Genomic DNA, 15,037 nt, shown 5'->3' with positions numbered 1-15,037 from the left:
ATAATGTCGTAATCTAACACATAGCAATATGTTCCAATTACATTGAAAACGAGATTTATTTACTTAAAGCGATATAGTAATATGAACCACCATTACTTCCACACGATTGTATGATTAAGACATTCGTATATATGGATAAAATGTATAATGTATACTACGTTTGTGTATACTTTTATAGCAAAAATATATGAATCCAAGAAGTGACCAATCATAACCAAGATTCAAATAGGTTATATAGTGTGTGCGCGCGCTAATTGTAGATAAAAAAGTAAATATTAAGAAGGATTCATTACATTATTCTCTCTTGCTTCAGCTTGAGCAAGATGCATTAATTCATATCATTCTTGTTGAAAATTAACCCTCATGGTGAAGTGTTTTTTTTTTTTTTACAATGGCCTAATGGTGAAGTTACTTGAGGAAGAAGTAGCCTGACCCGGTAAGAACAAAACTGAGGAGCCCAGCTAAGAAACAAATCCTTTTTGGTAATTTTCCGTCATCGATCCTCAACACCATGGCTTCATAGATCGGTAAGCAATTCACCACCGCGAAACTCGCTAGCATCAGTTCAAGGACGGGTCCTTCTCCCCAAGTGAAAATACCATATAGGCCACGCATAAAAGCTAGCAGATTCATGATGGCGACCGTAGTAATGGGCAAGAACATGGACGAAGAGGGCCCAAAATCGAAGATCTCTTGCTCATACCGCTTCATTTGTTCATTATCGTCGTTGGATTTACTCGTGACATTATATCCTTGAGTGGAGAGGTTTAGGGTTTTGAGAGTGAACTCTGTAAAACCAAAGAAGAAAGAAGAGAGTCCTCTCACCATCCACATTCTTTGATCGTTCCACCATTTCCGATAAGTTCCTCCTTCTAATAAAAAGTCTGATAGATCTTGCGCGTACCCACCGAGAAACAAGATAATGTAAAGCCAAAACCATGGATCCGATGCCTTGGGAAAGACGCTAACTCCATGTATGAGGGCAACTTGGGGTAAAATTCCATAGACAACGAGAGGAATACACCAAAATGGCCAAAATGCATAGTGGCAATAACCTAAGCTCATTAATAGGCTCAATGGCTTGATTCCATAGGTAAGTGGATTGTATCTTGAAAAAGCTACTTCAAGAAGTCCAACGGACCATCGGATTTGTTGGCCTATTACATCCGTTAGGCATTTTGGGGAGTCTCCATAAAATGCAGCTTTTGTCGGGCTGCAAAAAATTGATCTCCATCCTTCACAATGGAGCATAAATCCTGTGAAGTAGTCTTCTACTAATGACCCATATCTGAAACCTATCTGTAAAGTTTGACAAATGGCTAGTAAGTAATAACAAAACAATGTCACAGAAATCAAGATTGGAGAGTCGATTGTTTTACATGTGAATGCAAACATACTTTTTTTTCATTTTTTTCATTTTTATGTGTGTTTTGTGTTTATGTTAATTACACAAAAATTTTGTTAATATGTTTATAAATATGGATTTTGAGAAGACTAGTTGATGTAAAAGAAACAAAATCTGTAAACATAACCAAAAAATCAACATACATAAAAGAAAGCTAAAGTTCATTTTAATCTTACCTTGGATCCCCAATTGGTGTTGCACTCGTAGTTACATCCTGCTACATCGTGTGCCAACGCCAAAATATCTTGGGCTTTAATGGGCTTATCGGCAATCCGATTTGGCCCAAATGTTTCTATCTCAGGCAAAATCAAAGTAGTCGGAGGCCCATAAAACGCCCGTCGATTGAAGAAACACCCAGTTCCCATATGAACTGGTCCCATAAGTCCATCAAACCCAACCGTGTTGATGTCAAATGGGCGTTTGAGCTCGGATGCATAAATATCATTTTTGTTTACTCCTTGAAATTTTTGAGGAAATTGCACAAATCCTAAATCAAAATTGATTTTAGGGTCTGACAAATAGCACAGAGCATGAAGTGGTGTTGTAGGATTGTTTGAGTACATGTCACAATCTAGTGTTAGAATGATTGGTGAGTTTGTCATCACGGCAGATACACGTAACTACAAAGAAAATACATGTTGTGGTTAACGAAATATTACAAATATAGAAATGACAGTTTAACCGAGATATGGATTAGTTGATACCAAAGTATTAAGAGCACCGGCTTTGAAATGATGTGGTGAAACTTTACTCTTTTCTCTTGAAACATATATAAGGTTTGGCATCATCTCTGTTTCGTTATGTTGTAGCACCTTCACCACAAATTAATAGATAAAAACGAGTTTTTAGAAACATTAATTTGTGACGAAACTTTTACCATGCATTACAAAATAGTTACATACCATAATAATGGTAGGATGGTCATGACGAGTGAATTTATCTGTCCACAGATCGAACACACAACTAAATTGATCGCATGCGATAAACGCAGTCTCAACTTTTCCGCTCTCGACCACATGTTCGACTCTACTCTTCATGTCTTCGTACATCATCTGTTCCACCACACAATTAAATATCTTTTTCTCATGGGTGTTTCAAACTTTCTAACAAATAAAGACTTCTCTGCTGTCATTAAGAAAACTAATACATACTCCTATCGTTTAGGAGAAGAAATCATTAAAGTGTCATGATTGTACTGCAATAAATGAATAGGAAATATCATGGGTATATGTCACAGTCTCCCACAAACTTTTGGGGTCGTAAAGGACAAAAACGCCATTAAGATTGTCGACAAGAACGTCGTAAGGCTTTAAAGGACAACAGTGACTATTAATCTGTTATGTGTAAATTTCTGTTGACCTATGTATTAAACCTAATTATACGTGATTAGTTGATGGTAATCAACATATAAATCCAAACCATTTTCTTTATATGATATTTACTTAGAAATAGAAAGAAAAAAGTGACTAGTTGATAAATACTCCCTATGTTCCTAAATCATAACTAGTCTAATTTTAAACTTTTTCCCACATATTAAAAAAAACATTTAAAATTTTGATAACCAATGCTTAGTTTTTTGTGATTCAACTTTCTATAAATCTAAACCAAGAATATTTGATTATTTTTGTTGAAATCTATAATTTATCATCCATAACTAATTTAGAACGCATAGAAAACTTTAAAAATGTATCTTTTTGAAACAATGTTTTTTCTAAAATTTGGATTAGTTAGGAACAAAGAAACTAATACATACATACCTTAAGATTTTCAGCTTCATCACTCGAAGAATGTGACTTTGAAGAAAAATAAACTTCAGGAGAGCGATCTTGAACATTGTTATTCTTGCAAAAGGGCAACCAATGCTTAGAGAACTTGGCAGCCTCCATAAGAGCAAACAAAGTCAAGGAAGATCCTCCATCGTCCGATACGTACACTGAGATCTTATGAGACGGATACTCGTAAGCCATCACCGATAAAGCGGTGTTAACCACCATCATCGGAGGCTCCTTGTACGGATCAGCCGTGCATATAAAAACGTCCAGCTTTGGAAAGTCCTCCGGTTTAGCAGCATATTTTTCAGGGTACTCGGTCCGATGAATCGGGTTTAACCGGAGGGAAGTTGTGGTTGCCCACATGAAGGCGAGAACAATATCGGAGAGGAGAAGAAGACATGTTATTAGAGTGTTGTTTGCGTTGACAATTGAGTGTACATGGTGATACATGAGAGCTATGATGCCACACGTGTGAAATACGGCGTAGATTCTGTATGGAATGGTTCGCCGGCAGGGATGACACGTGTGGAGGGCTGTCGAGTGTTTTCTCTGAGGTTCCATCTTTTTACGGAAGGCAACTGGTTTTTGGAGAAATTAGTGACCACAAATATATATATATAGGCCGGTTTCTTAGTATTGAACTATTGATAACTTTTCTGAATATACACACTATAGACAGTTCTTATGGTCGAGTTTCTCATTTATGAGATAAGATGATACAGTACAGTGTGATCATTATGTGCCTTTGAAAAGTTGAAGCCAAAATTAAAGATAAGTGTTTATTAATGAAACTACTTCTCCAAAAGACACGTGTGAAGTGAAGTAGTTCAACACCAGAATAGCCTGACTAGTTTATAAGAAAGAACGGTAAATTTTTACATCACGATAAATACACGATTTTAACTTCAAAATAATACATTCTACTTACAATAACTAACTTTAAAGTCTATTATTGTGTGGTAGTAAGTAAAAGTTTTTATTCTGTAATATTCAATTAGAATTCTAAAATGAAAAAAAAACTAATTCTATGAAATATTTGTTTCTTTTAAAAAGAATTCAGATAATTGATGTGTTATTTATTTTATCAAAATCAAGTTAACTGAAGTTTGCTCGCGAGTTGAGAAAATTACTAACATATACTACACTTAAGTAATTAAATTTTTGTCACGTGTTAGATTTTAGTGAGATATGTGGAGTTTTATTTATATAGTTTGAAATTTTCAATGGAGAACTTAAGTTAAAATTCTCTAGCTTGAAAAAGATGCGAAAATGTCAAATGGATGAAGACTGGGGCTTGGAGAGTCACTGCCTTGACGATTCATTCACGTCACGCATCTGCCAAGTGCCAACTTCTTAACTTCTTGCAAAAATATCGATTGTACTTTTCCACACAATCAGACATAAAGAATCGTAAACCGAGGAATACACGGAATATTTGTATAAAGGTAAGTAACACTTTACGAAAAATATGATTGAAGTTTTCTTGATAAATATTAATATGTGATAGAAGTTTCTCCCAAGTAAATATGATTTATTGTGTTTTTATTTGCAAAGAAATTTGAGATAAAAACAGAGCCAGACTACGTAAAATTTTAATCATTTAGTTTCTATAATCGACTACTTTGAGTATGATAATTAATATCCCACTAGCTCGCTAGGGAAATATTTTATTTTAAAACTTTAGGGAATAATTAATTTGTTATAAACCTAAGATAAATATAAAGTATTTGTACGGTGAAACTTCAATTATAAATACAAATAAATACAATAGATCGAAGTAAGCAAGATAAATGTTGTCTTATCGTCTATTATATCTCAAAATATCTCAAAGACGTTTTAACATTTTGACGAAGTAGCATATCTCTACGGCCCATATTTACTAAATTGTGCTCAAAACATCCATTAAGAAATATAAAAAATACAGTCGTATTAATCAGTGAAAATATCAATAGATAGTGTATGTCGTTTTCAATTACTAATTTAAGCTTATACAATAAACCGAAATGTATGTTCTAAAATGAGGTGAGAAATGGATTCAACACATTATTCTCTCCTAATTACTACAATACAGACGCAATATACCGAAATGTATGTTCTAAAATGAGGTGAGAAATGGATTCATCACATTATTCTCTCCTAATTACCACAATACAGATGTAATATTAGTTTAACTGAAACGACAGAACCAACCATAATGGGTCCAGTTACTTGAGGAAGACGTAACCTGACACAATCAGCACAAATGTGAGGATTCCAGCTACGAAACAAACCCTTTTTGGTAATTTTCCATCGTCTATCCTCAACACCATAGCCTCATAGATCGGCAAGCAGTTCACCACCGCGAAACTCGCCAGCATCAGCTCAAGGACGAGTCCTTCTCCCCAAGCGAAAAGACCATAAAGCCCCCAGACAAAAGCAAGGAGGTTAACGATGGCAACCGTAGTCAAGGGCAAGAACATGGACGAAGAGGGGCCGAACTCAAAAATCTCTTTCTCATACCTCTTGCTTTGTTCTTCGTCATCGTTGGCTTTGCTTGTGACGTTGAATCCATGCGTGGAGAGGTTTAGGGTTTTAAGAGTGAACTCTATGAAGCCAAATAGGTGTGAAGAGAATCCTCTTATCGACCACATTCTTTGATCGTTCCACCATCCGCCATAAGTTCCTCCTTCTAATACAAAGTCGAGTAGATCTTGCCCATATGCACCGAGGAACAAAACGATGTAAAGCCAAAACCATGGATCTGATGACTTGGGAAAGACGCTAGATTGATAAAGGAGAGCAAGTTGGGGCAAGAATCCATAGACGATAAGAGGAAGTGACCAAAAGGCCCAACATGCGTATTGACAATAGCCTACTCCCGTTACTAGACCCATTGATTTGACACCATAGGTAATGGGGCTATACCTTGAGATGGCAACTTCAAGAAGCCCAATGGCCCATCTCTTTTGTTGGCTCACTACATCAATTAGACTTTTTGGGGAATCTCCGCAAAATGCTGCTCTTTTGGGTCTGCAAAAAACTGATCTCCATCCTTCACAATGGAGCCTATACCCTGTGTAGTAGTCTTCTACTAAAGACCCATATCTGAATCCAATCTGCATAGTTTTGAATGATAAAATGAAGTTATACGGTATAACAAACTAGGAAACAAATATATTATGATTTACAACCAATGATCTTACTTTAGACTATCAATTATGAAAGAAGATATTTTCTATGTTTCGTATCAATCAAGAAATCAAGTTTGTTTCTAAAAATTAGCTATAATTATCTAAGATTAGAGAAACTAATTGTTCTTAGTTCACTTACATGGAACGAACAAAAAAAAACTAATTCTAATAAGTTAACCTAGAATGAAACTTGTTTGGTTTTGAGGTTCATAAACTTTCAACTCAAAATCAATTAAAAATGAGCGGATCTAGATCATGTCACTTCTATATCACTGGTACCATATTAACTTTTATGGATTTTCTATCGATAACCTATCGTTAGTGTTTTACCAAAAAAAAACCCTATCGTTAGTGGATTTGTGTATGTCACTTATATATATTAGTTAGGTCCATTTTCCTTTAGATATAGTTTTCATGAAAAAATATAACAAATGGAAATCAATACTAGATAAAGGTACGAGCTAGGGTTGGTTATATCTTACCTTTGATCCCCAATTGGTGTTAAGCTCGTAGATACATCCTGCTACACGGTGAGCCAATGCTAAAACATCTTGAGCATTGATAGGCTTATCTACAATACGATTGGGCTTAAGTTCATCTATCTCAGGCAAAATTAAATTAGATGGAGCTCCATAAAAACCTCGTCGATTGAAGAAACAACCAGTTCCCACATGATTCGGGCCCATTAAACCATCAAACCCAATCATATTGATCTCAAAGAGACGCTTATACGCGCATGCATATATATCGTTCTTGCTTATTCCTTGAAATGTTTGAGGAAACTGCACAAACCCTAAACCAGTTTTGATTTTAGGGTCTGTTAAATAGCACAGGGCACGAACTGGTGTTGCTGGATCGTTGGAATACATATCACAGTCTAGTGTTAGAATGATCGGTGAATTCGTCATCACTCCAGACACTCGTAGCTATAATAAAAAGAAAATACGGAATTAACTAAAATTAAACGAAACCAAAAACTAATTATAGATAGGTTTTTTAGTTGATACCAAGGTATTAAGAGCACCGGCTTTGAAATGATGTGATGAAACTTTACTCTTCTCTCTTGAAACGTAGATTAGGTTTGGCATTATATATTTTTTGGTATCGTCCATATCATTCTCACTATTTTGTAGCACCTGTCCTTAAATAAATGTTAGTTGAGATTTTGTCAAGACAAAAGAATTAACATATGGCAAGGTATAATTGTCTAGTAAATATATTCAAAATGCAATTTTCTTATGATATATAGTAGTGAGAAAACAATATTTGAACTTTTTTTTTCTTTAAATTACCTGAATAATTGTGGGATGGTCATGACGAGTGAATTTGTCGGTCCACAAATCGAATACCCCACGAAATTGATCGCATGTGATAAATGCAGTCTCAACTTTTCCACTCTCCACCACATGTTCTACTCTACTCTTCATGTCTTCGTACATCATCTGTTACACGGTGAAACAATTATACACCACACAATTTATTTATTTTTCTCTTGTATAGTTTTTTTTTTTTGACAGCTCTCTTGTATAGTTTATTACGATTTATTTATAACACTGGTTGAAAATATCTTACTACTTGTGACAACTTTGTTTACTACATGTAATAATAACATAGAAGTATTACTAAATTTTAGTGTACTATTGAGTTCTCATACACTTTTTACTTTTACTATTTTTTTAGACGACCAATTTGTCCTTTTTATCATAGAGATATTTTATTGAAATTGACAATATTTGGTCAGTCTCTCCATTTTCTATGGATATGTCAACCAGTTTTGCCATAAAATATCTTTTTTTTTTCTGAACAAGTCTTTCCATTTTGTTTTAGAGGTTCAACTTTAAAATTACTGTTTAATATTTAATTCATAATTGATGATATATCAAGGAAATGCTTACAGTAATGGTGGGCAGGAAATATCCAATTCAAGTTTACTTTACTTATGCGCAATCATGGATAACTGAAAATTCAAACAAAGAAAAACTTCTATCATTTAGATTACTAATACTCCTATAGTCGTATATATTTTTGGGAGAAATTGTTGTAGGTCACTACGACGAGTCACAGTCTTCCAAAGTATTAGGTCATAAAAGAACAAGATTGCCACTATCGTCGAAAAGAGATACGATAAGGTTCTGAAGTGACTTCTTCAACACAACAATCGCTCCCCATTGATTTAGCAAATAATTATTTTTTCTGTTTGTAGTTTTGTACTCATTTTATTTTTTATTTGTCATTATTAATTACTCCTTCCACGAAAAATATAAATGTTTTTTTGTCCAAATTTTTTTATTAAACATGTTATTCCCCACTATTCAACGTAACCAAAATGAATGACAATTTTAACATTCGATAAAAAAAAAAACATTCCTAATTATAAGTGATTAGTAGAATAATACGCACCTTGATATTTTCAGCTTCATCACTCCGAGAACGTAACTTTGATGAGAAATAAACTTCAGGAGACCGATCTTGAACATTATTCTTCTTGCAAAAAGGCAACCAATGCTTAGAGAACTTAGCTGCCTCCATAAGAGCAAACAAAGTCAACGACGAACCTCCATCGTCCGATACGTAGACTGAGATCTTATCGGACGGATACTCGTAAGCCATCACCGATAAGGCAGTGTTGACCACCATCATCGGAGGCTCCTTGTACGGATCAGCCGTGCATATAAACACGTCCAGTTTCGGGAAGTCCTCCGGTTCAGCTGCATATTTCTCAGGGTACTCGGTCCGGCGAACCGGTTTATACCGGAGGGAAGTTGTGGTTGCCCACATGAAGGCGAGAACAATATCGGAGAGGAGAAGGAGAGACGTGATTAGAGTTGTGTTTGCTGTGAGAAGTGAGTGTACATGGTGATACATGAGGGCTATGATGCCACACGTGTGAAATACGGCGTAGATTCTATATGGAATGGTGCGCCGGCAAGGATGACACGTGTGGAGGGTTGTGTCGCCGACCGAGTGTTTTCTGTGAGGCTCCATCGTGGTACTCTTTATTTTTAATAGAAAGACAAATTGTTTTAGAGAAACTTGGTACATAGAACAAAACTCACCATTGATATTGATATTTTATAGGCGATTTTTTTTTCCAGAGTAGACATTCTACACCTCGATTTTAGGTTGGAAAAGTAAATCACTGAATAGTGCTATAAGTTTTTAAAATAAGTAATTACATCTATGCAATTTAAATACAATGTATACTTCCGTCACTAGAATATTACTTAAAATTTAATAAGTTCAAATTTAACATATTAAAATAATTTATAACAAGTTGTTTATCAAATATATAATAAAACAAAGTTATTTATTAGTAAAATGAGTTTACTATTATTCGGTATACACACATACATATAAATTCCTGATATAGATACTGACTGTATGTATAAGTTGGTATTTGGTGAGCTTTTAATGGTACAATTAAATTTAAACTTCTCTATATATGGAAAGAAAAAAAGAAAAAAAAGAAGAGGAAAAGATAGGGATTGTGAGATCCACTGCCTTCACAAATCTCGGCAATAAATAACCTACATCATCACTTCATTATCTCGGCAGTAAATAACGTCATTAACTATGAACGGTATCGACGTATTAGTAAAGAGATTCGTATAGGTGTATTTATGTGGTACGTATATAAATATTGGACCGTCAGAAAATATAGATATTTGGACCAAGCAACCAGATATGCACGATTTTTTTTCCCCAAATGATACACTAATTAAAATTAGATTGAACTTATATGTTGGATAATCATTATCTAATCTTTCGTATGTGGGATTTAGAATAATATCCTAACATTTTCTACACACTTGTCATAATCAAAGAAATACTATATGTACATATTATAAAGACAAACTTCACAATTTATAATCTCACCAGATCAGCATGTGTTATACTATGTTGACATATTGTAGTTGTTTTGCAGCGAGAATGGTTGTACACGACATATTGGACTAATCCAAGTAATATGCATAACCCAAATGATATCTAAAGAGAAAAATAACTCTTTTTTCCTTTGCAGCATTCGATATTTTAATGCATGTGAGTGAATAGTGATATAAGGGAATGATACACTTTACAAACATAAGGGGATCCAGAAGTAGTAGCGAAAAGGTGGTCCATACTTCATACAATTACGTTTGTGAATATGGTGGCAAGAGCGGCCACATACATGTCCTCACAGACAAAACATCAATAATCTTGAATCATTGTTAAGGTTAGTGGGAAAACCTGAAATAGTTTTAGGTCTAGAGTTTTGTTTATTTAACATTTTAAATATTGATAATATATGTACCTTTGGGGATTTGACAAATACAAGAAAGCCATGTTTGAAATTTTATATATACATTAAAACTTAGATGAAAAACAAAATCAAAGAAAACACAACTACGAAAAAGAATCAGAAAACACGAGAGCCATGAGGTATAATCCCTCTTTAATCTCTTATAATCCCAGAGTCCCAAAAGTCCTTCATCAAGTTATTCACAAATCTCATTCTCTTTTTTTTTTTTTTTTTTTTTTTTTCTTTCTGTTCGTTACATATTTGTTTCTCTTACACACAAGTTCCTAGAAGAAAAAGAAACTTCCAAAAGCCTATTTTAAAAGTAGAAAACCCTCTCCCCATAAACCCCCTTTCTCCATAAGAGGCTCCAAAAAAACGAGCCATTTTTTTTGCCTCAGGGGATGTAGTTTCTTGTTTAAGCCATGCGCAACAAAACACAGACACAAACAAGATAATTCCGAAAGACAAAGCAAATAAGAAGGAGACGAAGACTGATAGAGAATAGAATAAAAATTAGTTGGAATGATTATCTGTTTTGGAAGTTGTTGTTAGTGTTGTTTCAACTTCCCTTAACAGCATCCGGAGTTGGTTCCCAGGCGTCATTTTCTTCACTTCCTCTTTCGACCATATGAATATTCTCTTCACCATGTTGCAGAACTCACTGCACCACCAAATTAAGTCAACAGATATGAGTTTTGTGTAGTGATTCTATTGACTAAGAGATAAAGAGTAAGTTACTTACGGCCATGGGTCATCACCGACAAGCATCATATCTCCCTCATCGTCTGTGAACACTATTTCCCATTGATTGCGACTCCGCAGTTCCCCTTTTATGTCAAACAGCTTCTCAATGTCATCTATGAGCTCGTTGTACCCCTTTAGCGCATTTAAATCCACAGCCCTGCCCACAGGTACGCCTTGCATCTGCACCTGTTCAGCGATAAAGAATTCAGGATCCTGTTCAGTCCCGCAAACATTATACATAATGTGTATCTGTTTTGCAACTCACAGATTACACAATGTATATACACTTCACGGTAGCCATGTAGGCATATATATACCTTGGTACGGCTTCTTGTAGAACTGCTTTGCTTGCTTTGGACCTCTTTTGGTGATCCCTCCGCAGGTTCCTGCTTTTTCTCTTCTGATACTTTTGAAATCTCTGATTTTGGGTCTGAGTGGCTGTCCATAGTCGGTTTGGATATGTTGATTGGTCGCATGGGTGCAGTTTTCTCCTCAGGAACCGCTAGGGAGGAACTCATCAGATCAATTCCAAATAATCTATAATTAGCGGTTGTCTCAGGCTTCTTCTGCTCGACTGGGGAAACCATTTGGTCGTTCAGTGTTGAGTCTTTTGCTACATTTGACACAGAGTAAGAGTTATTTAGCCAGTCAGATTTCTTAGCATCCTCATTTGCATCACGATGACATTGCTGAGGAGAACTCCACTGTGAGGTGATGCACGATTGTGCAAACTCATGGGGTTGCGTCAAAACAGAGCTCCAAAGGTTTGAAGCTGTTATGCCTACATCTAAACACAGCATGTGAGATTTAGCAAGGAAACTTAAGCTATGTACTAGCAAATCAGTGGCGGTTAGATTGTGCCTCACCAAGTGCAGATACTTCACTAACTTGACGGGGCCTTTTGTTCTTCAGCATAACTGATTTGGGAACGTTTTCTGAATTTACAAACGGTTCAATTTCCCATGGTGAAACCTTATTGGGTCTTGAAATCGATGCAGGCTCATCCCAATGAACCTACACAAACATGTAGCAAACTGATTGAGTTTTCACACTTAATAAACACTTTAAAAAACATGTAAAAGTGGAAGGAATTTTACTTCTAAGCATCGCCATTTTGAGTCTTTCCAGTGAGGGGAGCAGTCTTTCACACCAATAACCGTGCCAGAATATCTTTGTAAAGAAATAGATGTGTGAGAATAGCTTTGGGGACAAAGTGCAGGATACATAACAAAGAAAAAATTCAGACTACCTTCTTTCAGGGGAATCCTCTCCCTCAAAACGCATCTTAAATCTCATCCCTACAGAGAACTTATTGCTCATGGCTTCTAGATATTTGTTCAAGCTAATGATGAATTGGCTTGTCCTGCTCAAACCGAGAGTAATTCGATAAGCAGAATGTCGAAAAAACTCACCTCAGATATTCCCATAGAGTAATAACTGTCTACCTTGGTTTATAGTATACAATGAACATAGTTTTCGTTTGAGTAGCATGGCGTGCAGTAGCAAGCACTCCCAGATGCATACTATGACTTGATATAACGGATGAAGGCATACTGCTCTGTTGAAGATTAGCACGTCTGACTCCAACTCGCAACTCTCCGTTCTCCCCTCTGGAAAATATAATATAGCTTGGAAGTTCAAAATCTACCAATGGACCATCAAAAGAAACAAAACAAGGTAGCAGCGTGAAGTATAATACCTCAGGAATACAAAGGTGTCCCCAGCAACCAATCTCTTTGATGTAACAAAGGTGCTCCACCCTGTCGTCAATAGATGCCTCCGTGGTTGGCCTGTTTAATGAATTATCATTCATTTTATACAATTATCATGGATACATAAAGTTTGATCTGAGTTAACAAGAAATGGATTCACCACCTCTAAAAATATGCTTGAATTTCCACTGATAACCGTGCACATCTTCGGCTACTAACTCCTGGGTCGGGGTTTGCTGAGTCATATCCTAAAGGATAAGAACATAAGAAATTCATATCAAAGGCCATTTTGGTGGGAAACAAAGCACAAATAGTAAGCGTGTCCTAATACCAGCGGAGGAAGACATTCCGTGGCATGTTTCCTTAGAACAGAAAAGCCACCATGGGTGCTTGTATCAGACGCTGTCAAAACCTTGCTGAAAGAGTGAACTTTCGGCCTTTGCAACTCAGGAGGAGAGGGATCAGGACTCATAGGTTCATCAACTTCCTACAGTTTACATTTAGAGATCCACTAAACATTGAATTTAAGGAAGTTGCAACAACAAAAACAATCAAGTGATCTAATTGTGTCACTCACAGTTCCAACAGGGATCAAAGTAATCTGAGCATAGACCTCATCCGTATCTTTCTCCGCCTGACAAGAACAGAAATGAAGAAATCAAACAAGATCCAGAACTTCCACTCATATTTAGTCTAATCATTTCCAGCTTCTTCATAGATTTTCTACAATATCCATCTATATATATTGCTTTAACTAATGGACGACACATCATCAGATAAATTCGGTTTTGCTAAATGTGGAAAGTATACCTGAAGACTAACGTTCATAACATTGCAGAGAATCTTAGGAGGAAGAACAAAAAGAGGCTTCATCGTATTTAAGTCGACTTGTTGCGTTGACGCTTCGAGCTGAACCACCAAAAATAGAAATGTTTCATTAAAAAAAATCTTTCTCAAAATTTCACCGATCTAAAAGAGAAGCTGCTTACTTGTTCCATGTGACCTTGAGGAAAATAATAAACTCTTTCTTGAGCTTGAGGAACATCAACAAGAGGTCCCGCGCATAATTTCCATAACTCATCGTACAGATATTCACCTGTTTCACCACACAATGTACACCGGTTAATTTCGCCGGTAATGTCGCCGGAAAATTGAAGAAAAAAACAAAACTCCGGTCAATTTCTCACCTCCGCGATTTGCCATCAGCTGATTAAATCTTCTATCAGTCACACCAAAACACACAGTCTCTCTATCTCTCTCCGATGAAGAACCGGAAGCTGAAACAGTCGAAAATAAAAGAAGGGTGCGTAATAAAGTGAGGAATTAAATTGAAGAAGAAGGTCCCTTGGATTCCGTCTCCACGTTTTCTTGTTCTCTAATGCATGTAAGTAACGATCGAGAGAGATCTGAATCGTAACGCAACGCAATCCTTCCTGCTCTGTAACTGTAACCTCTCTAATTTCTCTCCCGTAAAACCAGCTTCTATCGTCTTCGTCTCCCAAACAAAGAAGACTAAACTCTTTTTTTTTGTCTCTCTTCGTCACTATAATCGTCAAACAACGCCGTTACAAGAAAGAATCTCTCACTCGCTTCTCTCCCGTCTTTAAGTTAACACCTCCGTTTGCTTTTATCTCCGTTTCACTCTCTCTTTTTTCAATACTTTTATTTTTAATAAATTGATTTTATATGTATGTCTAAAATTGGACACCTTTTCGTATATAATAATACGCTATACATTAATTGTATAACCAATTGTAAATTCCTTACTATACTTTCTAAGACATGTTGTTATCCAGACAGTACCAAATTTCTAGGAAATAGCTTGATTTGAAGAAAGTAGAAAGTTATTTTGAAATTAAATGTATTGTTTATAAAAAAATATATGATAGAAATGCTTAGCACAACAATAATTGTTTTCCTCAATTTTTGTTTGATTAAATAAAAAAAGAGCT

General features: G+C 35.7%; 3 protein-coding genes across 6 annotated transcripts; all 3 read right to left on the bottom strand.

The window, feature by feature from the left end:
- Positions 1 to 204: 204 nt before the first annotated feature.
- On the bottom strand, positions 205 to 3,973 carry CSLG2 (cellulose synthase like G2). Of its 2 annotated transcripts, NM_118532.4 has the most exons (5): positions 3,163 to 3,973; positions 2,308 to 2,457; positions 2,110 to 2,217; positions 1,582 to 2,025; positions 205 to 1,299 (listed from the first exon to the last, which is right to left on the bottom strand). In NM_118532.4, exons 1-5 carry the CDS (start codon positions 3,736 to 3,738, stop codon positions 409 to 411), a joined length of 2,169 nt encoding a protein of 722 aa, NP_567692.2. In that variant the 5' UTR covers positions 3,739 to 3,973; the 3' UTR covers positions 205 to 408. The 2 variants fall into 2 exon arrangements, with proteins under 2 accessions (NP_567692.2, NP_001328486.1); NM_001341637.1 differs by lacking the exon at positions 3,163 to 3,973 and having other exon boundaries at positions 210 to 1,299; positions 2,308 to 2,568.
- Positions 3,974 to 5,126: 1,153 nt separating this feature from the next.
- CSLG3 (cellulose synthase like G3) lies at positions 5,127 to 9,538 on the bottom strand. Of its 2 annotated transcripts, none has more exons than NM_118531.6 (5): positions 8,748 to 9,538; positions 7,640 to 7,789; positions 7,355 to 7,483; positions 6,830 to 7,273; positions 5,127 to 6,272 (listed from the first exon to the last, which is right to left on the bottom strand). In NM_118531.6, the coding sequence occupies exons 1-5, from the start codon at positions 9,387 to 9,389 to the stop codon at positions 5,382 to 5,384; spliced, it is 2,256 nt and encodes a 751-aa protein (NP_194130.3). In that variant the 5' UTR covers positions 9,390 to 9,538; the 3' UTR covers positions 5,127 to 5,381. The 2 variants fall into 2 exon arrangements, with proteins under 2 accessions (NP_194130.3, NP_001329694.1); NM_001341636.1 differs by lacking the exon at positions 8,748 to 9,538 and adding an exon at positions 8,243 to 8,414.
- A 972-nt stretch (positions 9,539 to 10,510) lies between these two features.
- ARF9 (auxin response factor 9) lies at positions 10,511 to 14,737 on the bottom strand. Of its 2 annotated transcripts, none has more exons than NM_118530.5 (14): positions 14,273 to 14,737; positions 14,075 to 14,181; positions 13,896 to 13,994; positions 13,663 to 13,719; positions 13,417 to 13,572; positions 13,249 to 13,333; positions 13,073 to 13,163; positions 12,819 to 12,983; positions 12,623 to 12,736; positions 12,471 to 12,543; positions 12,240 to 12,387; positions 11,691 to 12,160; positions 11,372 to 11,559; positions 10,511 to 11,290 (listed from the first exon to the last, which is right to left on the bottom strand). In NM_118530.5, the coding sequence occupies exons 1-14, from the start codon at positions 14,286 to 14,288 to the stop codon at positions 11,143 to 11,145; spliced, it is 1,917 nt and encodes a 638-aa protein (NP_194129.1). In that variant the 5' UTR covers positions 14,289 to 14,737; the 3' UTR covers positions 10,511 to 11,142. The 2 variants fall into 2 exon arrangements, with proteins under 2 accessions (NP_194129.1, NP_001031706.1); NM_001036629.2 differs by having other exon boundaries at positions 10,571 to 11,290; positions 11,691 to 12,154; positions 14,273 to 14,682.
- Between the last annotated feature and the right edge of the window lie 300 nt (positions 14,738 to 15,037).

The sequence above is a fragment of the Arabidopsis thaliana genome, chromosome 4 (genome assembly GCF_000001735.4).
Source record: "Arabidopsis thaliana chromosome 4, partial sequence".
In the NCBI taxonomy this organism is placed as follows: Eukaryota; Viridiplantae; Streptophyta; class Magnoliopsida; order Brassicales; family Brassicaceae; genus Arabidopsis; species Arabidopsis thaliana.
Note: the sequence above shows the minus strand (reverse complement) of the source record. Positions and strands in the feature narration are given on the sequence as shown.